The sequence below is a fragment of the Sphaerodactylus townsendi genome, linkage group LG14 (assembly GCF_021028975.2).
Source record: "Sphaerodactylus townsendi isolate TG3544 linkage group LG14, MPM_Stown_v2.3, whole genome shotgun sequence".
NCBI classification, from domain to species: Eukaryota; Metazoa; Chordata; class Lepidosauria; order Squamata; family Sphaerodactylidae; genus Sphaerodactylus; species Sphaerodactylus townsendi.
The window spans coordinates 18034184-18061404 of record NC_059438.1 but is presented as its reverse complement, the minus strand read 5'-3'; the positions used below and the strand labels follow the sequence as shown (position 1 = coordinate 18061404).

General features: G+C 44.2%; 1 protein-coding gene across 1 annotated transcript; it reads right to left on the bottom strand.

The window, feature by feature from the left end:
- Window positions 1-17723: 17723 nt before the first annotated feature.
- POP4 (POP4 homolog, ribonuclease P/MRP subunit) lies at window positions 17724-24502 on the bottom strand. The gene is made up of 7 exons (XM_048516284.1): window positions 24384-24502; window positions 23675-23727; window positions 22069-22292; window positions 21342-21419; window positions 19673-19734; window positions 18411-18512; window positions 17724-18101 (listed from the first exon to the last, which is right to left on the bottom strand). Exons 1-7 carry the CDS (start codon window positions 24472-24474, stop codon window positions 17965-17967), a joined length of 747 nt encoding a protein of 248 aa, XP_048372241.1. The 5' UTR covers window positions 24475-24502; the 3' UTR covers window positions 17724-17964.
- Between the last annotated feature and the right edge of the window lie 2719 nt (window positions 24503-27221).

The window sequence follows — 27221 nt, the reverse complement described above, 5'->3', positions numbered from 1 at the left end:
GGGCGGGGTATAAATTGAATTACAAATACAAAAATACAAATAGTGTTACAAGCAAAAGTCATAAAACTTCCTAATTCCCTTCTCCCTTCTTCATGTGCTGAATTTTACCTATATATGTTTACATAGGTATTACACAAACAGAATAATGCAGAAATCCTTGGGCCAACATTTCTGTGTAATTCGAAAGTTGGCCTATATTTTGGGCACTCAGAAGAGCCAGGAAAAGACATCGCATCACCAATTTGATGCACTTCATTAGGATTTAGAATTTTAATGTTTCATCTTCAAAATGGTCACAACACTGAGCCTGGATTCCCAATTAGCAAGTTTGGAAGCCCTGCTGATTTCATGTTTGGACAGCATCCCTTTTGATCAGTTTACTTGCCCGTGTCTAGAAATTCAAGATTATTGTTCATTCCCTGACTTTGCCTTTCCTGGAGGGGGAAAAAAATAAATAAATCCATGCCTGCGCCTCGTTTGAATTCTCATTCTTCCTTCGCTCCCTTTTATTTAAACAGCGATCTTACATTCAGTATGTGTCCTCTTATTATACACGGGAAATCGTGATGAATGATTAGGTATTTCAAACACTAAAACTTCGGTAGATTAGCTACTTCAAATATTAGAACTGAAAAAATACTGCGGAGGACAAGAGTGTGATAATAATCAGTTAATTTAAAAAGTTGTAAATGTGTTCACCTGTGATAGGCAGAGCCTTCACTGAATTACATAAAAGAGCTATACTGGAGAAAAGTTAAGGGTGGCTTTCAGGGTATGCGCTGCCAGGAAATGAGCATACAGGAAGTCATGACCTAGTGACCTCTCGAGATTCGGCTTGTGGACTACCATTAGAAAGGTACTTTGGGGAGTTCCAACTTCTTTAGTGAAGGAAGCCAATATCTTTATTTATTTTATAGATTGTTTAAAATCAGTTTCATTTACATCCTGGCTTTCGTCCTGATGGGAACTCAAAGTGCTCACATCATCCTACTCTTTTTCATTTTATCCACGCAACTGCCCCGTGAGGTAGGCTAAGGCTGAAAATGTGTGATTGGCTCAAAGTCACCTACTAGAGCAGGGATTTGAATCTTGGTCTCCTATATCCTAATCTCTAACCACTGCACCACACTGCTTCAGTAAGGTCAGATCAATCCACGGAACCTTGTTAAAGCCTATACTAGGGCAGAATTTCTCCTGGGTTTGATCAACTGGAAAAACTACTCCTGCAAGGTAGGCTGCTTACTCTGCTATTTATTTACTTCTTTTATACTTCATGTTTCTTCCCAATGTGAAACAAAATGGCTTACAACATTCCCCTGTCCTCCCAACCCTGTGAGGCAGGCACATGCTTAGGTGTGTCTGAATGGTTGAAAACACCACCAGAAAACAGTCAAGTGGACTTTGACATCAAATAAAAAATCTAGGAAAGGAAGAAACTAATCAAATGATCTTAATCAAGTAGGAAAACACTACTGACAGCCAATGGTTACATGTAGTAAATCACCTGTTGGCAAAAGGGATGGCTATATTCAGTCCACTGTGCACTCTATTTTTAAAATTGTTATTTGTAGGTAACTGCAACATTTTGCTGAACTTCATTACTCTTCATGGTCATGCTTCAACTCATAACTCTTATTAGATACATTTGCCTTACAAAAGGCAAACTCTTATTAGATACATTTGCCTTACAAAAAGGACAAAAGGACAAAGAACAAAGTACATAGACAAACATAACCATCAGTATATATTCTAATAGCAATTTCGGACAAATCTGAGGACACTTAGATCCGGTGGCTAAAATTGTGAATTGGCAACATTTGCAGAAAAATCTGAAAACATCCCTCCCAAATAATAAAAGGAGCGCCTGTAGCTTTAACAGATAGATTCGCCCAGTGGTCATTGTTGCGCAACCACAGCATCCCAAGGCTTGGTTTCTATGAGTAAAAGGCAGGAGGAAGGCAGAGTCCTTCCACAGCTGTTTTAGTCTTTGAGGCCCCTTCCGCACATGCAGGATAATGCACTTTCAATCCACTTTCACAATTGTTTGCAAGTGGATCTTGCTATTCTGCACAGCTGCAAAGTGCATTGAAAGTGGATTGAGAGTGCATTACCCTGCATGTGCAGAAGGGACCTCATTGAGACCAGGCCTGACAGCAGTCACTCCATGACTTGATACCTGACTTGCATGACTTTCCTAAGCCTGGCTGCTTGCTACTGCAAACAGCAGCCATGCTATGAATGCCAGTGTGGTGTAGCGGTTAGAGCTTCAGAATAGAATCTGGGAAACCCAGATTTGAATGCCCACATTGTTGTGGAAACTCTCAGGATGATTTTGATCTGGTCACATATTTGTAAGCCTAACCTACCTAGCAGGATGAAAATGAAAAAGAGATGATTATGGGAAAAGGTGGGGTGTGAATGCAGTATATAAATATATACTGTGAATATATAATACTGTGAATGCAGTATATAAATATAACTGAAGTCAGGAGGCAGAATGAGGTGGGGGAAAGGGAGAGGATGTGAGAATTGCCAGGAGTACAAAAAGAGAAAATTGTGGGTGGGTGTTTGTGTTTGTGTATGTGTGTGTGGGGGGGGGGGGGGGTTCATAGGGGAAAGTGAGATGTTGACCACAAGTGAAGGTTTCCTACCATGCAAGTGGGCTTAGCATATTTTTTTCTCTGCTTGAGATAATGTTAGTGGTATCAGATCTCTGGGTTTGTGCCTGTGTTTGCTTGTGCAATTACAAGCTCCTGTTCACTCTTCAAGTCCCCAGGTTGTCGGGTTGCCAACCTCTAGGTTGGGGCTGGAGTTTTGGAATTACAACTGATCCTGAGACTACAGAGATCAGTCCCCCAGAGGAAAGGGTAGCTTTAGCCCCCCAGTACTGACCGAGCGCTGCAGGATACAAGGTGGCTGCAACTGATGGACTATATAGATAAAATAAAACAAAACACCTCCTCTAATTATATTCTCCTGGCAGGTGACTTCAATGCTAGAGTGGGAGCAGACGAACAGGCTCTCATTACAGAATTGGGTTTAGATGCTGAAGAGTTACCTTGGTATTTCTCTCAACCGAGGTACTCGAAGGATAATCTTGTTAACCACTCAGGCAAGGAGCTGGTCAAAACATGGATTTCCTGTGACATGATATACTTGAACGGCCTCTGCAAATTTAAACATTCTGGAGAATATACTTTCCTCTCTAGCAGAGGTTGTAGTGTGATAGACTATGTTATAGTTTCCCCTGACCTCTTTGCAGGTGTAAAAGACTTCCATATTGATCACCATAGTGCTAGCGACCATCTTCCGCTCTCCTTGGAAATTAGCCTTGCCGAGGATCAATCTTTGCCACTTAAGAAGAATAACGAGCTGGCTCCCCCATATTTAAAAATCAACTGGTCTTCCCAAACAGAGAAGCAGCTCTGTGAATTAATAAGCAGCCAAACCTTTGGAGAAATACACTCCAAAATAATACAAAATGAGTCTCCGGACTCATTGCTGAGCCTATATGAAGAGTTAGTACAGCACATTAATGCCTTATGCGCAGTCAACACCACCCATCAGCCAAAGAAAGTAAAAAGACCCCAGGCAGATGCCTTCGACCAGGAATGTCAACATCTGAAACAACAACTTAGAGCCCTGTATTCATGGCAGAGAGCTAATAATGAGCCTTCCATTCCCGATACATACTTTTCAATTAAAAAACAGCTCAGCCAGCGGCTAAAGGACATTAAAATGTCCATTATCAATGCAGAGTGGGAAAAACTCATTCAGGCCACCAATTCCAATGACACCAGATCTTTCTGGAAAATAGTGTCCAGTAGCTCTAGGATTAACAACAACCTGTCCGCTGGCATTTCAATTGAGGCCTGGTACCAGCATTACAAGAACACTTTTAGTGCTGAAGAGTATGGCCTTGCAACTCAAGTCCTGCCATCCCCGGATATCCCCATGGATTGGCCTACAGTCACCCCAACAGAAGTAGCGTCTATGATTAAACAACTCCAAGCCAGGTAAGGCGCCAGACCCGATGCATTACCACCTGAGATATTTAAAAGCATGTGGATTGGTGGGCCCCACTCTTGGCCTCCCTTTTACAACAATCAACAAAACTGGCTTAATCCCAGAGGCCTGGACAAAGGCTATAATAGTCCCTATTTTCAAAAAAGGTGACCATCATGTTCCAGAAAACTACAGGCCAATTAGCTTACTATCAATACCGGGGAAAATTTATGCTAAATTCTTACTAACCAGATTGAATAATTGGGTCATCTCAAATGGAGTTCTAGGACCTGAGCAGATAGGGTTCTGCAAAGGTAAATCTACCCTCGATCACATAATGGTCATTAACCAACTAATAACCAAAACCTGTAATAAAATCAAAAGGCCATTGTATGCAGCATTCCTGGACATCAAGGGGGCCTTTGACTCTGTCCCAAGAGATAAGCTATGGGCTAAACTTGGAAAATGGGTGTAGAGAATAGATTGATCTCCTAATCAAGGTGTTACACCATAACACAGTATGCCAAATCAAATGCAATCAGGAGAGGGATCGCTTACACCCAAAATATCTGTCTCCAAGGGAGTAAAACAAGGCTGTGTCCTTGCACCAGTTCTTTTAATCTTTATTTAAATGACCTAGCAAGCAAACTTAAATCTGTAAACTCACACTGTCCAAACTTAGATGGACATCCAATCCCCTATTGCTATATGCCCGGCGACTTGCAGTTTTGCTGTCATTACACCAAAATCGGCATGAAGCGACTCCTAGCAACCTGCAGCGAATACTGTACAACCAATGGCCTGACACTCAACTCTCAAAATCGAAGGTTGTAGTGTTTTCAAAATCCTGGAAGCCATCTCGTTGGGTGCTAGGAAGACACGAATTGGAACAGGTCAAATGCTTTAAATATTTAGGAGTGCACCTCCATTACAGAGGGGGATGGGCCAGCCACAGAGACCATGGTGTTACAAACTCCATGGTCAGTGTATCAGCAATCCAACGTTTTTTTCTATTAACAAGGGCCATCAATTTGTGCCTGCAGCATTAAAAGTCTTTAACACCAAGTTGGCCCAGCAACTATTATATGGAGTCCCACTTTGGATAGGCTCCTGGTCCAACACAGCTGAGCGAGTACAATCTCACTTTTTATTTAAACTTTTGGGCATGCCTCACTGCATGCCTTACGCCACCCTGTGCCTCAAAACTGGGCAACATCTCTTAGAGACAAGAGCATGGCTTGCCACGCTCAAATATTGGCTGCGCATCTGTTTCAACCGCGATGCAGCCTCCTTGTCATATAAAGCCCTCAAGACTTCTTGTCACTCGGAATGGTGGGGCATTATAGAAACAAAAATCAACAAATTAGGCTACTCTTTGGATTATCTGGCCATGCTACCTTCTAAAGAGACTTTCCAGCTTCTGAGGAGAAGGTTGTTTGACCAGGAACGTCAGACCCTATTCGAAAAGGCTTCCAGGACTTGCTCTCCTTTAGCTCTAGGCATCACCTACACTGGTAATAAGGGGGCTCAATACCTGCACCAGATAACCGTGCCCAGGCTCCGTAGAGCAATGATGCTGGCCCGTTGCAATGCCCTTCCATCAGCCGTATCAACAGGGAGATACATTAAAACCCCTTACCACCTAAGGCTATGCATATGCAATGGGAACTGTGTAGACTCTATAGATCATATTCTACTTTATTGTCCACTTTACACAGGACCTAGAGTCAAACACCTGTCACCTCTGCTACTCAAAAAAGAGTATGCATCTGACTTGCAAAAGATCACCTTTCTGTTGGACAGCTCCAGTAGTGATGTAAACGATGCAGTCACCAAATTTTTGGACCTGTATATAAAACAACGCTTTAGGAGCAGATCCTGAACATCAGCCTTCTCTACCTGTCCATTTATTTTAGCTTCCCTCTATTGGGTTAAGTGGATCTATGTATATAATGTTGTAATGCCATTAAAGGTTCTTTGTTTGTTTGTTGTTTGTGACTTCGGGGCAGGGGTGGGGTTGAGGGGGACGAGAACCTAACTGCTTGGTTGTGTATATACTGTTCCCCAAGTGTGGCCCCCATCTGTAGGTATCTAAACCCATGGTTGCAGGTCACACAGAAAAAAAACACATTTCTGAAAATTTGGGAGCCCCTCCATGTTTGCAGAAAGGGTAGCTTTAAGAACATAAGAACATAAGAACAAGCCAGCTGGATCAGACCAAAGTCCATCTAGTCCAGCTCTCTGCTACTCGCTGTGGCCCACCAGGTGCCTTTGGGAGCTCACATGTAGGATGTGAACGCAATGGCCTTCTGCAGCTGTTGCTCCCGATCACCTGGTCTGTTAAGGCATTTGCAATCTCAGATCAAAGAGGATCAAGATTGGTAGCCATAAATCGACTTCTCCTCCATAAATCTGTCCAAGCCCCTTTTAAAGCTATCCAGGTTAGTGGCCATCACCACCTCCTGTGGCAGCATATTCCAAACACCAATCACACGTTGCGTGAAGAAGTATTTCCTTCTATTAGTCCTAATTCCTCCCCCCAGCATTTTCAATGCATGCCCCTGGTTCTAGTATTGTGAGAAAGAGAGAAACATTTCTCTCTGTCAACATTTTCTACCCCATGCATAATTTTATAGGCTTCAATCATATCCCCCCTCCTCTCCAAACTAAAGAGTCCCAAACGCTGCAGCCTCTCCTCATAGGGAAAGTGCTCCAATCCCTCAATCATCCTCGTTGCCCTTCTCTGCACTTTTTCTATCTCCTCAATATCCTTTTTGAGATGCGGCGACCAGAACTGGACACAGTACTCCAAGTGCGGTTGCACCACTGCTTTATATAAGGGCATGACAATCTTTGCAGTTTTATTATCAATTCCTTTCCTAATGATCCCCAGCATAGAGTTTGCCTTTTTCACAGCTGCCATGCATTGAGTTGACATTCCCATGGAACTATCAACTAAGACGCCTAAATCCCTTTCCTGGTCTGTGACTGATAGCACTGACCCCTGTAGCGTGTATGTGAAGTTTGGATTTTTTTTGCCCCTGTGTGCATCACTTTACATTTTGCTACATTGAACTGCATTTGCCATTTCTGAGCCCACTCACCTAATTTATCAAGGTCCGCTTGGAGCTCTTAGCAATCCTTTGTGGTTCTCACCACCCTACATAATTTGGTATCATCTGCAAACTTGGCCACCACGCTACCCACCCCTACTTCCAGGTCATTTATGAATAGGTTAAAGAGCACTGGTCCCAAAACGGATCCTTGGGGGACACCACTCCCGACATCTCTCCATTGTGAGAACTTCCCATTTACACCCACTCTTTGTTTCCTGTTTCTCCACAGTCTCTGGTGAGGAACTTTGTCAAAAGCCTTTTGGAAATCCAAGTAGACAATGTCCACCGGTTCACCCCTGTCCACATGCCTGTTTACACCCTCAAAGAACTCTAGTAAGTTTGTAAGACAGGATTTGCCTCTGCAAAAGCCATGCTGACTCTTTCTCAGCAGGTCTTGCTTCTCTACATGTTTTATAATGTTATCTTTAATGATAGATTCTACTAATTTACCAGGAACAGATGTCAAACTGACTGGCCTGTAATTTCCCGGGTCCCCCCTAGATCCTTTCTTAAAGATTGGTGTGACATTGGCCATCTTCCAGTCTTCAGGGATGGAGCCTGATTCCAGGGATAAGTTGCATATTAAAGTGAGAAGATCAGCAATTTCATGCTTGAGCTCTTTAAGAACTCTTGGGTGAATGCAATCTGGGCCAGGGGATTTGGTAACATTTAGTTTATCAATGGCTGCCAGAACTTCTTCCTTGTCTACCACTATCTTCGCTAGTTCCTCGGATTCGCCTCCTAAGAAGCTTGGTTCAGGTGCAGGAATGTTCCTCACCTCCTCTTGGGTGAAGACAGATGCAAAGAATTCATTCAGCTTCTCTGCAATCTCCCTGCCATCTTTTAGCACACCCTTTGTTCCTTAGCACACCCTTTGTTCCTTGAGGGTTTGAGGGTACACTGTGTGGCATCATTTCCTTGCTGAGCTTATGCCTCTCCAGGTCTTCCCAAATGCTGCCCTCCCAGAATGTTTAAAGCTGGAGTAAGTAACCTTACCACATAGAGAATCTCACTCAATTGATTTTATTAGGCCTCTCTTTGTTCAGTTCCTCCCACTTTCCCCCTTCCCTTCTGTAATTTTCTAGTTCTGAAATGAGGCAAATGAGTTTCTCTCCTGCCATTGTATCTGAAGAAGTGAGCTGTTGTAAGTCATTGCATTTACACGGCCACCGAACCTTTGCTTTGTTTCTCTTTGATGGGGCAAAGACTAGTTGGGCTGCAGTCACCCGGAGGATTTAATTTTCCAAAGGCACACTTGGGCATTCAAGCGAACTCTGGCTGTACAGCTTGGGAACTCTTGCATTAAACGGAAGTCCTGGTTGCTGTAAAACCCGGCCTTGCGTGTTCTCACGAACGCACTTAGGATCAGAGTGTTAAGAAGGCATGAAAGCTGTTCTCCGACAGTTAAGGAATTATCGAGACAAACAGCCTCGTCTCTCTGTCTGTCGCACAGTATGGGAACTCCTGAAATCCCTTTGCTAGCGAACCAAACCCAAAGCAGAACAATGAATCTCTCTTTCCTGTATTTATTCCTCTTGGCACTCAGCGGTGGGCAGATTATGGGCAGCCGTTTCCCATTTAACCCCAAGTGGTAACAAAATGGGTTCGCAGCCCTCCCTGTGAATTTGCATTTACCATCGGTTAATAGATGGGTTTAGACTCGCTGCACGCCACTGCGGTTTTTATGGAAATCCAGGGAAGGAGGGGCGAAATTGCTGGGGAATTTGTTTTTAATTAAGCAATAAGGCTCAATGGACTTCTCATCCCGTGCAATAAAACCGCTCCTCGTGAAGGGTTAGGAAGGCATGCTGGTACCGAGGTGCTGCTTCAAATCACCCCCAGATTGCGATCCGATGATTACTCCCCGGAGCTAAGATTCGACGGCTCTCCCTAGACTTGTCTTGTTGCTCATTACTAAAAAAGATTCAGTGCCCAGAAGTTAAGTAGCTTGTGCATTCGGAGGGAATGGAAGTTTGGCAGCTTCAAGCTACTGAGACTCCTGTCTCCTGCTCTCAGGTTCCTTTCCTGCTCCGATTCCTCTCTGGGGCACGATTCGCATATCCAGCAGTCTGCAGCAGAAGGAGAGGCTGCATGTAATGCAATTGCATGGGCAACGCTCCAAAGGATATGCTCTGGGCTGGTCCAACCATCAGGTATGGGGAGACGGCCGTCTGCAGGGGCGGCTGCGAAAAGGCCGCAAATGGGCTATGACTAATTTATTCTTTATTTATTTATCATGCATTGAAAACATTCCAACCCCACCTTTCCACCTGATTAGGACTCCAAAGGCGGCAAATATATGAACATCAAAAAAATCTGAACAATTGAAAACGACATTTAAAATTATAAAATAATTCAATAAAATGCATAAGCATAAAGCACCAGAATAGGGAGGAGGCCCATAACTATTATTGGGGAATATGGCAGATGAAACTAAAAAGTGTTTGTCTCCTGGTAGAAGACACCAGTTGAGGGAGTCTGTGAGCATTCACTCCAGTCACCCCTGCAGGGTAGGCTACCTTGGCCTCATAGGAGCTTGTGGAACAAATAGGATACAACTCCAGTTTTATTTCATAAGCTCTTTCTTTGCATCAGGTAGTTAACAGTACTGTGGCAAACTTGAGCATCTGATTACCCACCTCCTCCCTCTTGCCCTGCTGGCCTGAGACTGGCTCCTCAACCTTCCTGGTTTTCTTCCTTGATTGCAGCCTGGCTGGGACTGTGCCGCCCCCACCAAGGTGGGTGAGAACTGTTGATTGCAGCTTGGCTGGGGCTGGGCTGTCTCCACCCTGTTCCCTGGAGCTGCTGAGGCTTGCTGATTAGGCTTTCCTGCCATTTCTCCACTGTTTGTTGCTGGCTTCCTGGAGGTCCATACTGTTTGTAGTATGTCCAGGAGCGGAGATGTCAGTTGTGGGGTGCTCCAGGGTCCCTGGGTGGGCCTTTGTAACAAGGAAGGGGGTGGAATAGGCTGCCAGATGCTGGGAGATAGCCCTGTCCCTGGACAGAGACAGACAAATCTCCTGGGGTGGGAGCAGAGGTGGGATCCAACCAGTTCTCACCACTTCTCTAGAAGTGGTTACTATTTTTTTCTGAGTGCCGAGAAGGGGTTGCTAAAGCAACCTCCCTGTCCAATAGGGACTGGAGGTGCGTGTGTGTGGCTGCACCACTGTTTGAATCCCACCACCATCGGAACCTGTTATTAAAATTTTTGGATCCCACCGCTGGGTGGGAGTTACAAAGTTTTGGTGCCCAACCAAGAAAGTGGACATCTTTGTAGTCCTTGAGTCTTGACAAGGAGCTTGTATAAAGCATGTGCTCCGTCGTAGCCCTTCTCTCAAGTACAGCTGTCTTTTCCTTACCCTGAGTGACTGCAGCTATCCCTGCACATCTCGTGTCTGGTGGAAATGTCAATTATAAGGAAGCTGGCATGCCTTGAATTACATTGATGCTTATGGCCACGACTCTGAACAAATTTGGAATGGTGCCCACTGATCTCGGAGCAGATCCAGGCCCCGGCTCCAACTCTGGCTGTTCACCTAAGATGGGCAGTTTTAAAAGTGGGAGGGCACACAGATTGCTGCTGATGGGCAAAGAAACCATCTTTACTGAATGCTTGCTTTTGGCAAAGAGTCTAAAAGCGAAAAAACTAAAAAGACTATTGCAGACTATTTCAGCCAGAAAAATCAGCAATAGCAGAACACATGATAAACCAACCTGGACATAGAATATTATTTGAAAAAAAACAGAAATTCTGGACCACTCTGAGAAGCCACTCGATCAGACTACACAGAGAAGCAATTGAGAATCCATAAGCACATGGACCAATTTTAACAGGAAGGGAAGAAACTATGAAGAATGAACAGAACTTGGCTGCCAGTGTTGAAAAAATACTAGGGTCGAGAGACTGTATTGTCAAACCAACTCCACACAAAACACAGGATGGCCATGAAATAAAAAGAAACAAAGGCCAGGATACTTCTATTCAGATGCTCCCACCAGTGACCTTGCTATCTACGAGGGTTACTCCCAGGCTATAGTCTTCATTGTTACTCATACTTCTATTCAGACGCCCTCAACTATTGACCTGGTTGCCGCCTTTGTTACTCACAGACAAGGTTTCCCCACCCACCCTGGACACTCCAACAGATATATATACTCCACTTGCTTTCCCACATCAGATCCTCTGAAGATGCCAGCCACAGATGCAGGCGAAACGTCAGGAGAGAATGCTGCTAGAACACGGCCAGACAGCCCGGAAACCACACAGCACCCAAACTAAAAAGATTTATATTCTGTCTTCCTTCTTGGCCCAAGATTACATCTCCAGTGGGGATGTAGTAAGGGAATTTTTCAGGGGGGGGGGGTTTCCCCAAGATTTCCCCCCTCCCACACACACACACACACACACACACACACTACACACACACACACACACACAATTGAAATTGATGCTTTCTGCAAAATCTTGTGTGCAGGTGTTAAGTACCGTTTTCAGAAATGCCACTTGTATATGGGTGGCCTCTTTATTGTAATAAATTCTCCTGGAGTTACTTGGGTGACTTGTTAAATTATACATAAAACTGTAATCTTAGACTCACCAGATTGGTTTTAGAAGATCAGTTGGAATTACTTTGTGGGTCCGCAGCACCACCTCGTGGAAGGAATGTTGCTGCATATCAACTCGGCTTCCAGACAGGCAGCCTGAGAAACTGCGAATTTTGCAGCATCCAATATAAATACAACAACCTAAACAAACCTGGCATTGTGCTGACAGAAGAACACAAGATCCTGACATAACCATATGGAATAGGTTAAACTGAGGCTGTATGACTGACTATCACAGGTGACTTTACTGGACCTTGGGATCCAGTACTACAATACTTACTACAATACTTTGAGGTAAGGTTGCCAGCTCTGGGTTGGGAAATACCTGGAGTGTGGGGGTGGGGGTGGGGCCTGAGGACAGTGGGGGTCTGGGGAAAGAAGAAGAAGAAGAAGAAGAAGAAGAAGAAGAAGAAGAAGAAGAAGAAGAAGAAGAAGAGTTTGCAAGGAGACTCAAAGGGGCTTACAATCTCCTTTCCCTCCCCCCCCCCCAACAACAAACACCCTGTGAGGTGGGTGGGGCAGAGAGAGGGCGTTTCCCCACTCACCACAATCCCCCCTATGCCATGCGCTGGGCTTGCCTCTCCAGTTGCACGGCATTTATATAGTCGCAAGGCTCAAGAAGCGTCCCCATCGACTCCCTGCGCTCTCGGCGGCTGGGATCATCAAAAGGCACCGTTTACAAGAGCGCCAGGGATGCCGTGCGCTGAGGGGGCGTGACAGCGGCAGCGGCAGGACGGCTGTGCTGTCGCCGCCCCTGTCGTGGGGAGTGCCGGGGGACCCCGTGCTACTTGAGGAGAGTAGCACAGGGCTTAAGGTAAGTGGGGAAAGGCCCAGAGTCCTCAGAAAACTGTGACTAGCCTAGCAGGCTTCATGTGTAGGAGCAGGGAAACCAATCCAGTTCATCAGATAAGACTCCACCACTCATGTGGAGAAGTGGGGAATCAAACCGGGTTCTCCAGATTAGAGTCCACGCTCTTAACCAGTACAGTACACTGGAGATCAATGGTAAGAGTGGGAAATCTCCAAGTGCTATCAGGTGTAGGCAACCCTACTTTGAAGTGATCCAGAAATGCTATCTGTGATATTTCATTCCCAGGTGCAAGTTATCAGTTAGTCCTGCATTGAGTGAAAGGTTCTGGCTGGGGGTATCAAAGCAGGCGACCTGACAGCAGAATCCACTTTCCTGCTGTCATGTTGCTTGGTGCTGGCTGGCTCTCTGTAGACTTTCAGTTTCTTATTTACCAACAGTAAGCCTTGCGGGTACCAGCTTAGCAATGTGGTTGAAGTTAAGAAAGTGTACTCTAGCCTGGAAAACCCGGTTCAGTTCCCCACTCCTCCACATGAAACTTGGTGACTGACCTTGGGCCAAAGCTTTGAGACTCCTCACAGTTTGGGAATCAGAGTATAAATTAATTGCACCAGATGGTTATAACCAGAGCCAGCGTAGTAAAGTGGTTAAGAGCAGGTGGATTTTAATCTGGAGAACCGGGTTTGACTCCCCACTCCTCCACCTGAGTGGCGGAGGCTTATTTGGTGAACCAGATGTGTTTCCGCACTCCTACGTTCCTGCTGGGTGACCTTGGGCTAGTCACTGTTCTCTTAAAACTCTCTCAGCCCCACCTACCTGAGAAGGTGTCTGTTGTGGGGAGAGGAAGGGAAAGGAACTTTAGGCCACCTTGAGTCTCATTACAGGAGAGAAAGGTGGGGTATAAATCCAAACTCCTCATCCTCGTCCTCTTCTTCTTCAACATTTATGGATAAGTGCAAAGACCACAGCATGAACAGCCAGTCTCTTCTGTTATTTGTGGCCCGACAAAGAGGTACTCTTAAAAAAATCTGTCTCGCTTTCCTTGCTTTCAATCTGGGAGAGGCAGAATTCTGCTGTGTTTTGTACAGACTTCGTCTTCTGAAGGTTTCCATTCGCCAGCAACGCTTCCCCCCTCATTATCATCGGGTTGCAATCAAACTCCAATTCCTGGAATAAAATGCCGCAGAATCTGTTATGGAGACAATTAAACCTTTCATCTCCATTATTTAGGATGGCTACTTACCTTTTACTCAATGGGCGACCGTAAAGCAAGTGCTCCTATAAAAACTCCTCAAATGGCCACTGTGACAGTGAGTAGATTTTCCTTTGTGTAAAATAATCCTCGGTGAGTGAGACATAACGATCATTTACATTAATTAGGCGGCCACCTAATGGGGTGTTCAAGAGCTGCTACATCATTGGGATTTTTTTTTCCATGAGTACCTCCAGCCACCCAGCTGAACTGTTCCAAGTCCATAATTCTGAAATAATCCTTTCGATCAGGGACGTGACTAACAGAAGGGACTGCCCGCTAGGGTGGAGGGGGTGGGGGGGAATTGTGTTTTCTACTAATTTACAGGAGAGATGATTTTTGTGTATGCGGGAAACATCTAATCAAGCCTGCCATATAAATTGGAATAATTCCAACCCCAGCAATAATGCTGTCTCATAAGTGCTCTTCTGGGTTACTGGGCATGGGAACATTTGGGTGTCTTCACAAGTGACCCAGAGACTACATTTTTGGGCTATTTGTTGCCGGTCCTCCCGCTATGGTGAGAGTCCGCATTATTGGCCTCTGCTACTCTGAGCAGCGGTGGGAGAAAAATAAAAATAAAGCCACTGCCAGCTTCTGTGCCAGTAGGTCACTTCCGGGTACAAACCGTGTGCGTGTGTGTGTGTCAGTGGGTAGCTCTAGGAATTGCTGGACACTTCATGGTCTTACTATAGAGTTTCCAGTGATGCCCACAGCTACAAAATTGGGGTGAACTGATACACTGGAGCACTGTCTTTTTGGAATGTGTGTTTCACTTGGATGAATTATGGATTTTGCTGCTTCTTCAAGGGAGGGCAAATATACCTGCTGGAGAGAAACTGAAAGTGTTCCTGGCAGGCATTGAACCCAAGACCACTTTGGCTATTGAGATGCTTGCTTTCCTGAATAACGACAAAATGTAATAATTAATAAATAAGTCTGACTCCGGAGTTGGGTTATTAGGATTATTTAAACTTGTTCGTGTGATACTGCTAAAGGCCATTGGGTCGAATGAGATGTTTCATTTAAGTATATTATTATCATTTAGTCTTGTGTACTACCACAGCTGCCAGTTCTTTAGCTGGTTGTTGGCCTTTCATTACAATTAGAGCCTCACCCAGAAGCCTAGGATGTTGTAATGTGTCGGTGTGGTATTCGTGCAGATTCCAGCAGGGCTGCCTTTTGAATCTGACAGATGTTGACTTTATCAACTTGAAAGTGTTTCAAATGCAGCCCTAGTGTTTTCAGAATGGCGACCAGGGTGCCGGTTACCACTGGGATGACCTCTGCTGGTTTGTACCATAGTTGCTGACCTCAATCTTCAACTCATGTTCTTTTTCAACCCTGCTGTCACCAGGTATCGCTGTGTTGAAGATGGTCACTTTCTTGTCCTTAGACATCACTGTGATGTCCAGTATGTTATATGCCAAGACTTTGTCTGTCTAGATTCAAAAGTCCCACAAGATCTTGACTTTCCATGACTTTCTCTGATGTTCCCATCAGTTTTAAACTGTCCTGATGTTGTTCGTCTTGCATAAATACCAATGGATCGTCTTGGCCACTGAGGAGCTGTTGTTATGCTATTACTATTATTATTGTGAAGATGCTGCAGGGCAGATCACTCGAAGAAACCCAGCAAAGTAGACAAAGTATTTATAAAAGTCTGCCTTCTCAGGCAATCCATCAGCAACCAACTGTAATAAATTAAATTGTATACACACAATGGCTTGGGTGTCCTTCACAGTCCAATGAAACACAGTTAGGCCTCACTTTAATTTGTATAGCATCTTCTCTAACGATGTCGATTTAAGACATCCATTAAAGGCCCATAATGTTAATTAACTGGACTGTGCCAATAAAGTTCTATTAGCCTCCCCCTATTAAATTAATATGATAGACATTTAACAGATGTCCTAATTAGATGTTACATCAAGGAATGAGGTAAATTAGAATCAAGCCATTGCTGAAGGGGAGCATTGAGCTGCGTGGAGAAATGATGCACATTGGGACAAAAGTTTATTTTAAAATAGTTCTTAAGTTTACTCAACTAGGGAAAACTGGTTGTTGTTTTCTGGGAAAGATGTCTTGGGGTCATAGTACGCAGCCCGTTGACTATAACAATTGGGTGGGAATGTGTGCGTGTGTCATCAAGTTATAGCTGACCGATGGCAACTTTGTAGAGTTCTCAAGGCAAAAAACGCGTGGAGGTGGTTTGCCATTGCATCTCCCTGTGGGCTGAGAGACTTCAGAGAGAACTCTGATTGGCCCAAGGTCACCCAACAGTCCCTGGAGATTTGGAGAAGGTATCTGGGCAGAGTGGAGTTCAGGGAAGAAATGAATGTAGTGCCTTATGGAAACATTTATTTCTCCTAGAATCTATGGTATACCTCCAACACTGACATTTCTTTCAGGGAAACTGATCTCTGCAGTCTTCAGATGATGAAGAAGAGTTTAGATTTATACCCCACCTTTCTCTCCTGCAAGGAGACTCAAGGTGGCTTACAAGCTCCTTTCCCTTCCCCTCCCCACCGCAGACACCTTGTGAGGTAGGTGAGGCTGAGAGAGCTCCAAAGAACTGTGACTAGGCCAAGGTCATCCAGCTGGCGTGTGTGGGAGTGCACAGGCTAATCTGGTTCACCAGCTCAGCCTCCACAGCTCAAGTGGCAGAGCGGGAAATCAAACCCGGTTCTCCAGAGTGCACGTGCTCTTAACCACTACACCATGCTGGAGAGGAATCTATGGGAGGGTAAAAGGCCAAGCAATCCACTTTCCACTGCAGCCATTTTCTCTAGAAGTAAATAGATGTTTTAAGCAAGTAAATAAATAAGTTATCTATGGAGATCAGTTGTAACTCCAGGAAATCTCCTTCCGCTACCTGGAAGGTGGCAGCCCTGCTGCACAGCACTGTGGAGCCAAAAAATTCAAAACAATAAATTGCAACACTAAAGTGATCCCTTTTGTTCACAGACCAGACCTGGTCAGAACTAGCTTTAAGATGGGAAGTCTGAAAACGTAATGTTTTATGCATTTTTGCGGCAAAGAAAGAAAGCGTTTTGGTTTGCCCTTGTTTATAATCCCATTGCCTTGAATGCCCTGCTATGCCTCCTCATTTCAATTTCAATGTGCACTCTGAATATATATTTTTTTTAATTTCAGTAGAATTAATCTATTGAAACACACGTTTACTCTTGAGACTGGTGCTCCGTCAGAGGGCCACTCCCTCCTTTCCTTCGCCACAAAGAGAAAACAATGACTCAAACTTTGCATCACAAAGCTCGCCGCCAGCGTTTGCTTATAGAAGTATCAAAAGAATTGTTTTCCAACTGAATTTGAAGACAAATCCGAGATGCAGGAGTTTGCACGGTTCAACAGAACGTGCCACAAATGAGACAGGAGGTATGTTAGCCTTAGAATATAGTTTCATTTACATAATCTTTTTTTTTCCGAGTTGTTGATTTGTTCATCGGTAAACGCCTGCCCATTAAACTGTGAAAAGAGACTTTTTTTTGTTTTAGAAATCAGGGGGGAAATGCAAAAAAAAAATTACCATTCCTTTCTAAGCTGCCACTCACCATCAAAACAGTCAAAAGAATACAGGCAATTTTGAATGCTTCCTTGTGACCAAACTCATCTTCCCCCAACCCTACACATTAACACAAAAAGGCTGAAATAAATGCAAGATATTTTTTGAATCTCGATTATTCCAACTACTTGTTAACGTTTTGCATTTTTGTTAAAAAATTATACTTATCCAAGCTTTCAACCTGTTTTTCCACAAGCAAGATGATCACAATTTAACTGCCGTTATACTGTTTTGGGAAGGTACAGGGCAAATGCTGAATAAAGCAAGGAGGCAAAAACGAACAAACAAACAAACCAAAGTTCCAAACTACTTAGTGCATGTTCTTATACAGGGAAAAAATGCTGTCTTCAAGTCTAGAAAGTAGAATAGTTTTATTTAAATATAGGATTTATAAATACAAATCATTTTTTTAAAAAAAGGAAAAACAGATGCTAGAAACATAAAAACATGAATGTGTGTTAGAAATATCCAGTATTCCTATTTCATGCATCATGGCAAAGATATTTGGGGGTTATGACCAGTTTTAGTTTATATGCTGTGATCAATGCTTCCCATCCCACATCAAAGTAACCAGGTTTCTAGATTTGTAGACTAGTTACAAATCGATAGTTCCTCTTGCTTTGAACTTCTTCGCAGAACGTTCACTGGCTCTGAACTGGATCTTGCTGCCAAAGATATAGGATACGAAGCCATCAATCTCCATGCTGAAGACATTGTTAAACTTGGGAACGACTGGAAAGAGAAGGAAAAACTTAGCAGTCACCTCTCAGTAGATGTATGAATGCGTTTGAGATCAATTGCTTATTAAGCAGGAAGCCCACAGAGCGCATGGTTTGTCACAGATCTTGGAATTCCGATTCCATCAAAACCTGCTATCAGCACTACACCGTAAAAAACCCCATTTTGAAAAGATGACATCACAGCAGGTAAGCCAATACCAGCAAGATCGCTGGGAAAAAAGGGGAGGCATGTATTTCCTCAGGCAATTGGCACTCTCCAAGAGAACGAGGCCAGTTAGAATGAGGCATGCGGTTTGTATACCTTTCAATTGGTCTTCTTTTGTGATGATTTTGAAAACGTGCTTCGTTTCCTGAACGACAATGCCCGTAATGCCAACATAGGAGGGGCATTTCGATTTGGTCACTGTGGAAAGAAATGCCAGGGTCGTTACCTGCCTTGGGTCCTGAGATGCTTAGGAGAAAAGATGGGCATACACATATTTTACATAAATTAATTAATTAAAGCCAGCTGGTAAGGTTTGGCCTTGGGTTTAGGACAATAACCTAACAAGCTGCATGTTTTTCAAATACAGGAAGCAGCCAAGCACACATGAGCATGCACAGAGCGCCACTCAGTTGGCACCACCGTCTGTTACTCAGCTAATCAGTTTGTACCAAGAAGCTGGGAGTCAAAAACCTGTGCCAGCCAGTGTTTATAGAGTTTTAACCAAGATATTTTTAGCATTGGGCTACCTAATCCTGAGTGGCCCCCACCAGCTACTGACATCAACACAAGCAAGTCAATCATAGCCACAAAGCAGGGTGTTGGTGGGGAGAAATCCACCTTAAAAAATGCTGAAAATTGATTTTTTCAGGTTTTTTTAAAGTTTCAGCTACAACTCTCTTTAGATTTGAAACTGAATCTGTACACAGTGTCCATCTCCTAAAAGTGAACTAAGAACCCTCTTCTCAAAGGATGCCTTATGAAAGAACTGTGGGGAAAACAATTGTGCTGGTTATCACACAACAGTGTGTATGTTTATGTTCAGACTCGAGGTGCCAGGAGCAGACAACTTTAAAAGGGGATTAGACAAGATTCATAGACAAGATGTCCATCAATGTCCAGAGACAATAACACTCAGTATACCAGTGCTAGAAGGCAACATCAGGGGAAGGTCTTGGCTTCTGTTTCTTGGTCCTCCAAGAATAAGTGGCTGGCTACTGTGTGAGACAGGGTGCTGGACTAGACGGACCATTGGTCTGATCCAGCAGAGTTCTTTTTATGTTCTTCTGATGCTAGAGACCAGGAATTCCCCACAAGTGGCATCCTCTGATTTATCAGGGTGATCTCCTTTGCTACTACTTTATGCCTAGTAACTACTCGTTCTCTTCAATTCATACTGATTGCCTTCAATTTAAAAATTTGCATCGTGATGACACAGTACAGATGCACCAATTATAAGGCACATAAATACAGTCTGTAAGTCCCAGCCTTTCTGAATGCGTATACATATAAGGAAACAAAAACCCTCCATGCTGGACGAAACTCATAAACAACAATGCATAAGAATGAATCAAGAATACCTGTAACAAGGGCACCGTGCAGATCAGCTTTCAGCAGTTTGGTTTGAATAATCTGTGGCTGTCTAGTTTTTTAAAAACAGAACATCAGCATCTTATTTGCACAAAATTTAATGGATTTACTTCAAAATATTATTCCGAAGCACTGGTATGGCTACTGCACAAGCCAACAGATGTTCTCCCATCGGATATTCATCTATCAATCTCAGTAACTGTGGTTCAGGGACAAGTGAAAACTGTCTATCAAGCCCGTGGTGGGGACAAGGGATACTCTACACTCAGATCATGTTGCCAGCTGCTGGTTGGAGCGTTGGTAGAACTTACTGGAAGTTCTTACCAGAAGTGACAAAGGGTAGGTCTAGGAATTGCTCGACATCCTATAGTTTACCATAGATTTTCTGGTGGTTCCTAGAGCTGCCCTTTGTCATTTCAGGCAAGAATTTCTAATAAGCACATGAGGGTGCACTCCCTGCAACCTTCTGCTGGTTGCCAGGCATTGACGACCCTAGAAATCCTAGTTCCCTTTCATCAGGCATTTGAACAAGTTCTTGCTGTAATCTGGATTCTATGCATTTCTGTCTTGTTTTACGATTCTCTTGCTTGCTCTTGAGTGTATTTTCAAACGTCTTGCGTGAATGCAGTTTCAATTTACACCACACCTACTTCAGAACATAGGCAAGGAACGGTTCCTTGTTATGTTCCTTTGTGTTTTAAACACACAAAGAAGACTTCTTCCGTGAACAATCCTAGGCTTGAAAGAAGAAAACCTGAGGAGAGATCCCAGAATTCCAATGTCAGCTGCTCTATGGATTGGCAGGAAGTCAACCAGCAGGTGCTTCCTCCTCATTAGAGAGTCATTCAACTCTAAATGTAAATAAGGCCCAATTGTGGGGCAAACAGGAAGGATAATCCTGTATCAGGCCATGGCCACACAGTCCGGAAAACCCACAGCAACCAGTGAAAGCCATTGAGAATACATAATCCTATATCAGCGATGGCGAACCTTTTTAAGACCAAGTGCCCAAATTGCAACCCAAACCCCAGTTATCTATCACAAAGTGCCAACCTGGCAATTTAACCTGAATGCTGAGGTTTTAGTTTAGAAAAAACCGGTTGGTTCCCTCTTCCTCTGCCCCACCTGCTCGAGCAGGGGCCAGCCTGCTCTAGCCTCCAGCATGTCCTGCATGTACCGCTCTGTGCCTCTCTAGCATCTCTGCCTCCTCTGCACCCCCCACCTTGGGCAGCAGCCACCCGGGGCACAGGCACCAGGCCTGCCAGCTGAATCATCCCTGCTCACCGCGGTGCGCGCACATTGTGCTCAGTGGCCCAGGCCAGCCTAGGGGTGTGTGTATGAGGGGGGGTGATTTTCCGCCCCCCACATGACTCTGTGTATGTGTGCCCACAGAGAGGGCTCCGAGTGCCACCTCTGGCACCCGTGCCATAGGTTCGCCATCACTGTCCTATATGCTCAATATCTTCCACTAATAGAAAACTGTTCTTCCAAATGCACTGATTATTCACTAACCTGGAAAGCACACAGACTATTTCCTATCTGAAGCAATCCAGTCAAGAAAGGTTAATGCTGTTTGTGTTTGGTGTGACTTGGGAACATAACCCTGACATGACCCTGACATTGGAACATGAACAGACAAGTTAAGCCAACAAAACTTACGTTTCCGGCTTGAGTCCATTGCAAAGGTCCCGGATATATTGCTCCCATAGTTCGTGCAAAGGTAGAAACATCTCGTACCTGCGGAACAAGTCAAAGTGCCCCCCAGTAATCAATGTCTATTTCTGTTATGAGTTGAAGTTGAGCATTTCAAAGAAACACCTCCCTCCCTTTAATTCTTCCGCGCATAGCAGACAAATAGCAAATTTGATCATAACCGCACCTGCCCTTTCAAATCAGCCCTGTATTTCTTGAGACTCGTCTCAAACTTAAAGACAGGGCAAAAGTTGTGGCAGCTGTAAAAGGAGCCACTTTTGAATAAAAAGATCACAAAATGCCCCCTAGTGGACAAGACCCTTTAAAGAGACCAGCAATATTCCTTTGTAAACTGGTATCTGAACCAGATCTGGCTATGTCCGATCCCAACAGTTGGGTGTATTTTATTGGTCTCCAGAAAGCCATTCAAGGCTTACTCAGAACCCAGATGGGCTGCCAAGATTAGAGGGAGGGAATCAGGGAGACAACATTCTGAATCATACTGGCAGAAGGATCCTTGGAGCTGAGAAAGTCAAATGATTTGTTTCTCTTGTGTGTGCTGGCTGAATTTCCCTAAGGAATTCCTTGTCTGGGGCCCATGCTGGCCTACGCCAATCATGGAGGTTGAGAACATTTCTCAAGCACCATCTTTCCACCATTTGCTAACCAGACGGGGCAAGTGCCGCCTTCTTACCTCTGGTGTTCTGGTTGAATTTCAAAGAGCCGCATCTCTCTCCTCTGCTTGGCTGAAAGACCTTTCCCTCTCGTCTTTCTTTCTCGTCTCCTCCTCTTCTGAAAGTGCTCGAGAACAACAGCTTTCCGGGTTAAGAGATCGTCAATGGCCTCCTCGCTCTTCTGGGGCAAGCTGCGCTTCAGAAACGCTCTCACAAATGCGTCGGCCGCCTTTGGCTGTTGAGCCTACGCAAATGAGTCCTTAGAGTTAACAACACGAAGCAGAAGTTTGACCCCAAATTTCCCTGCATACCGTGTCTCTTGCAAACTTCGTATTTAAAAACAGCTGATTCGTGATATGCTAGCAGTCACATCTGGGCTTGGCCTGAGTATAAGTGTAATTAAATACAGAGGTGCTCCAGTCAACAGGGGGTTCACATATGTGCTGACTAATGCACTTTGTAACTAGATTTCCCTGGGCAAAATCTACTTGCAAACGATCACTGAAATGCATTGAAAACTGGTTTGAAGGTGCTTTATTCAGCATGTACGAAAGAACTCAGTCTACCAATTTCAGTGGGTTTCAGCACAAGAAACTTCAAGTGATATCAGAATCTTTTCTGTCATATTATTTTACTTTTTTTTCTGAGCCTCATGTAATATCTGCCCACAATGAGAAACTTCTCTGGCTAGAATACCACTAGGTAACACTGTCTCTGTAGTTTATACACTTTTGTTTCTCCCAGTGGGGTGAATCCTGCTACTTTGCTCGCACTCCTGAGGACTCTTGTGAGACAGAGTGTTGCATTTTACATTATTATCAGGATTTCCTTTAGAAGCTTGCCAGCAAAGTCAAACCATTCCTGCCCATGTCATTATTTCTTTCTGTTGCCTATAAACCAGGTAACTTCTCCCAGGTTCCCTTAGAGGTAGACTGCTTTTATGCTCAGGTAAGACTTCAGTTGAACATTATAAAGACAGAAGTGATGCTTACTGGGAAATTACTCAACTTTAAGAGAGACTGTGTGGTGTAGTGGTTAAGAACAGTAGAATCTGATTTGGAGAACAAGTTTTGATTCCCCCTTCCACCACATGAAGCTGGCTGGATGACCTTGAGCTACTCACAGTTGTCTTGAAACTGTCTCAGCTCCACCTACCTCATAAGGTCTCCGTTGAGGGGAGAGGAAGGAAAGGAGTTTATAAGCTGCATTGAGACTCTTTATGGCTGAAAATACTTGACAGAGTTGAGGCTGAGAGGGCATGACTGGCCCAAGGTCACCCAGCAAGTTTCCATAGCAGAGTCAGGATTTGAACCTGGGGTTTCCAAGATCCTACCTAGTCCGACACCTTAACCACTACACCGGGCATTCCCTGGGAACTTGCAGACAGGTTGCTCACTTCGTTGCAATGAGCAACTCTACCCTCTCCAGCTAAGCAAAACTTGGTCTGGCTGTTGTGAGTTTTTGGTATGATAGTTTTGGCTTCAAACATATGGCTGGCATCTTTAGAGGCATGTCAGGGTAAGATGCGCTTCTCTCCATGGCACAGTGGGGGAAAGGAAATTTTTTGTCCCTTTTAGATTCAGTCCTGCTACCTTCATGCATTGTACCACAATAAATTGATAGTACCTGGATATTCACAAGCTTTGCCGTTTGCTGAGGGAGCTGCTGATATAAGACACCTGGAAGAAACAGTGAGAGGTCTGCATGAAAATATCAGGTGTGGCTGCAGGCCCTAATGGGTCCTTTCTAAACTAAGGAGCAATACAGAACTGTGGTGTTTTGGAAGCAGACTACTCTAAAATATGGAGGTTCTCCTATTCATCCTTTCCCATATCCCCTTTCATACTAAGCCCAAACACCTTTCTGGTGCCCTCTTTCCTCCTACACACTGTGGGTAGTTCTCCCCAGCCCTTCCATTTCTCAGCCCCCCTATCTCAATGGCCTCCTGGCCCCTTCTGCACGTGCAGAATAATGCACTTTCAGTCCACTTTCACAATTGTTTGCAGGGGGATTTTGCTATTCCACACAGTAAAATCTAGCTGCAAAGTGCATTGAAAGTGGATTGAAAGTACATTATTCTGCACAGGGCCTCTGTCTCCCCCACAGCTAAAATTATCTATAGGAATGACAAACAGTCATTCATGCATGTAGGATAAAGTAAAGGGATACTATTAAGGTAAATCAGACTCCTAGCTCTTGGGACCATGATAAGAAACTATCCCAAAACTTGAGTCACTCCGGAATAGGGCAGTAGAGCCAGAGTGACTCCGGATCAACTTACTTCGGAGTGAAAAGAAAAAACCCAATAACGCCAGCTCTCTTTAGCCATACTTACGCTCCATGTTAAGACGTGTAATTAAATCAGCATCCCGCCACGATCCAGCAACACCACGCTCACGGTGCCTGCAGTCAACTGGAATGCGCATGCGCTACCGCTGCTCGCTCACGATCAAGATAAAGCGCATGCGTCATTATTCTACAGGCGAAGTAAAGAGAACCCCCGCTCCGGCTCAACTCAGTTGTTTCTACGCATGCGCACTTCTTAGCGCGAGGCCGGCGCCGTTGGTAAGGGCTCTTTTAAAGCCGTAGGTTCCATAGAGATGGAAAAGGTAGAGCGGCCCAGCTTCGCGCTCTTAAGGACCCTTCGAATCACTATTTGCCTTCCTTTCCCAATAAAATGCTAACGGATGGAATGTCCGATGTCGAACCTTCTACTAATAGCCATTGGTGGGTGACCTTCAATTCCCACCCCTAAGCAGTGGCTCTGGGGCCACGCAAGACCTCCCCCTACAGCAACCACCCCTGCCGCACAAGGGCTCACCTCCAGCCTACATATCAGTTGAATGACAGCCCCCCCCCCCCCCGCCAGCATTGATATTCAGAGGTTGCTGCCTCTGTATATGGAATCTCCTTTTACAGTGCAACCCCGAGGGGGCAGCAGACCCCCTCAGTATAAGGGGCATTTATGCCAGCAGAGGGAAACTTAAGTTACACCAGTGTTAGAGAGCCGCCAGCCTGGCCGCCAATGCAGCTGGGACGCCAGCAATCCTCCGATGCAGGAGCCCATACTGAAAGGGGCATTCCCGGGGTGAAGCCAGCTTTAGTTGACTTCCTAAGTCCCTAACCCTTTTGTTGGCACCCACTTGCACCAGCAAAATCAGTGGTATTGAGCTGCATATATCAGTTCCACAGGGAAAGGAGCAGCGTCCTTTCCCCAGATTGCACTTCCCACCACTGTGAGTAGCAGTCATTAATGGACCTCTCTTCTTTGAATCTGTCTAATCTCGTTTTACTGCCTTATTATTTTCCAGCAGGCATTTGTTTTTTCCTGGTTTTTTCTATCACGATTTATTTTGGAAAAGCAGTATATAAATGCTTTAAATTGGACAGCTACCTCAGTGAAATCTTGAACACCCACAAGACACAGATATTATCAGCAGAGCAGAAATGTGTGGGAAAAAAATCAATATTTATTTGCCATTTCGAAGCATCTTCTTCACAATGAATGCCAGTTTAGATTTATTAATAGTTTTAGGTAATGGCCCGGTAATGCATTTATGTCTTTAGCACTGCAGATTTCCTTTGCTTGGAACTCTAGTGATATAAAGCTATTTATGATGATAACCCTTATTTATTTTGTTTTCTGTAGGAGTCCACAAGACCTTATATTCAAATAAATAGAAGCCCTTGTGGATTCCTGTAGAAAACATTCCCAGTTTCCCAAAATAATGAAGTCATGACCAATTTAATCTCTTTCTTTTAAAAATCGTTTTTAACCCCTTGAATTGTCCCCATCATTAAGCAAGGCATAATTTTCATGAATGAAAAATCAAGATCAGTGGTATGGGTCTTCAGAGTCATATAAATGCTCCTTCATTGGATTTATGTTGTAATTTGCGAAGTGCTTAAAGTATTAACCATCAAATTGGTGTTGGTGTCTCTGGGCTGTAAATCCAGTGATCCAAGATAAACAGGTGCTTAGAGAAAATGGTTTGTTTCAGCATTTTGACATCTGTGTTTCTTTCAGGTGAGATAGAATTTATTCATGAAGAAAAGGGTGAAGGGTATATAAAATACAGGTACGGCATAGGCAAGAGGTCAGATACAGTCATTACATATAAGTATGAACTGTCTGCCTTGCCCTTAGAGGGTAACCATGTTAGTCTGCAATAGAACACTTAGATTGGAGTCCAGCAGCACCTTAGAGACCAACAAAATGTTCAGAGTAGAAGCTTTTGAGAGTCAAAAGTTCCCTTTGACAGATGTGAAAGGACTCTGTATATGGAAGTTGTATAAATCAAGCATACCTAGTGTGTTGGCAGCTAATAAGCAAACTCACAAGAGAGCCTCAACTACAAATCATGTTGCAGTTTCAACAGGGCCTCTTCTGAAGGGCCTTGCCTTAAATCTGGCTGCTGTAAATTTTGCTGTGGAAAAGGTATCAGCATTCTAAACCGCACCCTTACTATCTGTGTTCTCAACCAACTACTTATGTGGTAATGAATATGGTATTTCTTTTCACTAGAGGGCAGAATAAGACAAGAATTAAAAAGGAAGGAAAAGCGATCCGTACAATGCAGGATAGTACTAGCCAGAAACCCACCATAGGGGAAGATGCCACATTTCCAGGGGGACTTAAAATGAACAAATGGAAGATCAGCAATTCTTTAATCTTAACCAGCAGTCTTCTCTGGCCTCTCTGTCAAGGTCACGCATGAATGCGTATTATTAGTTTCTGTGAATCCTTAGTTGTAAAAACATACACATTGAATAACCTTGGTTATTTTAAATTCAGAAGCGTTTGCCTTCTTGTAATTAATATATTCCTTTAACAATAACATCCTTAAATCACCCCTCGCTTCCCATAAAACATTTCTTTCTATGGTATAAAAGTTGACACATAAACAGAAAGATTCTCCCCCTACCCCCAGTAACTTATAGAATGGCTATGTTGGTGGTAGAAAATGCTTTCAAATCACAGCTGACTTATGTTGACCCTATAGAGTTTTAAAGGCAACTGTTGTTCAGAGGGGGTTTGCTACTGCCTTCCTCTGCATAGCGACCCTGGACTTCCGAGGTGTTCTCCCATCTGAATACCAGCCAGGCCTGATCCTGGTTAGCTTCCAGGATCTGATGAGACTGGGCTAGCTGGGGCAATCCAGATCAAGGCATA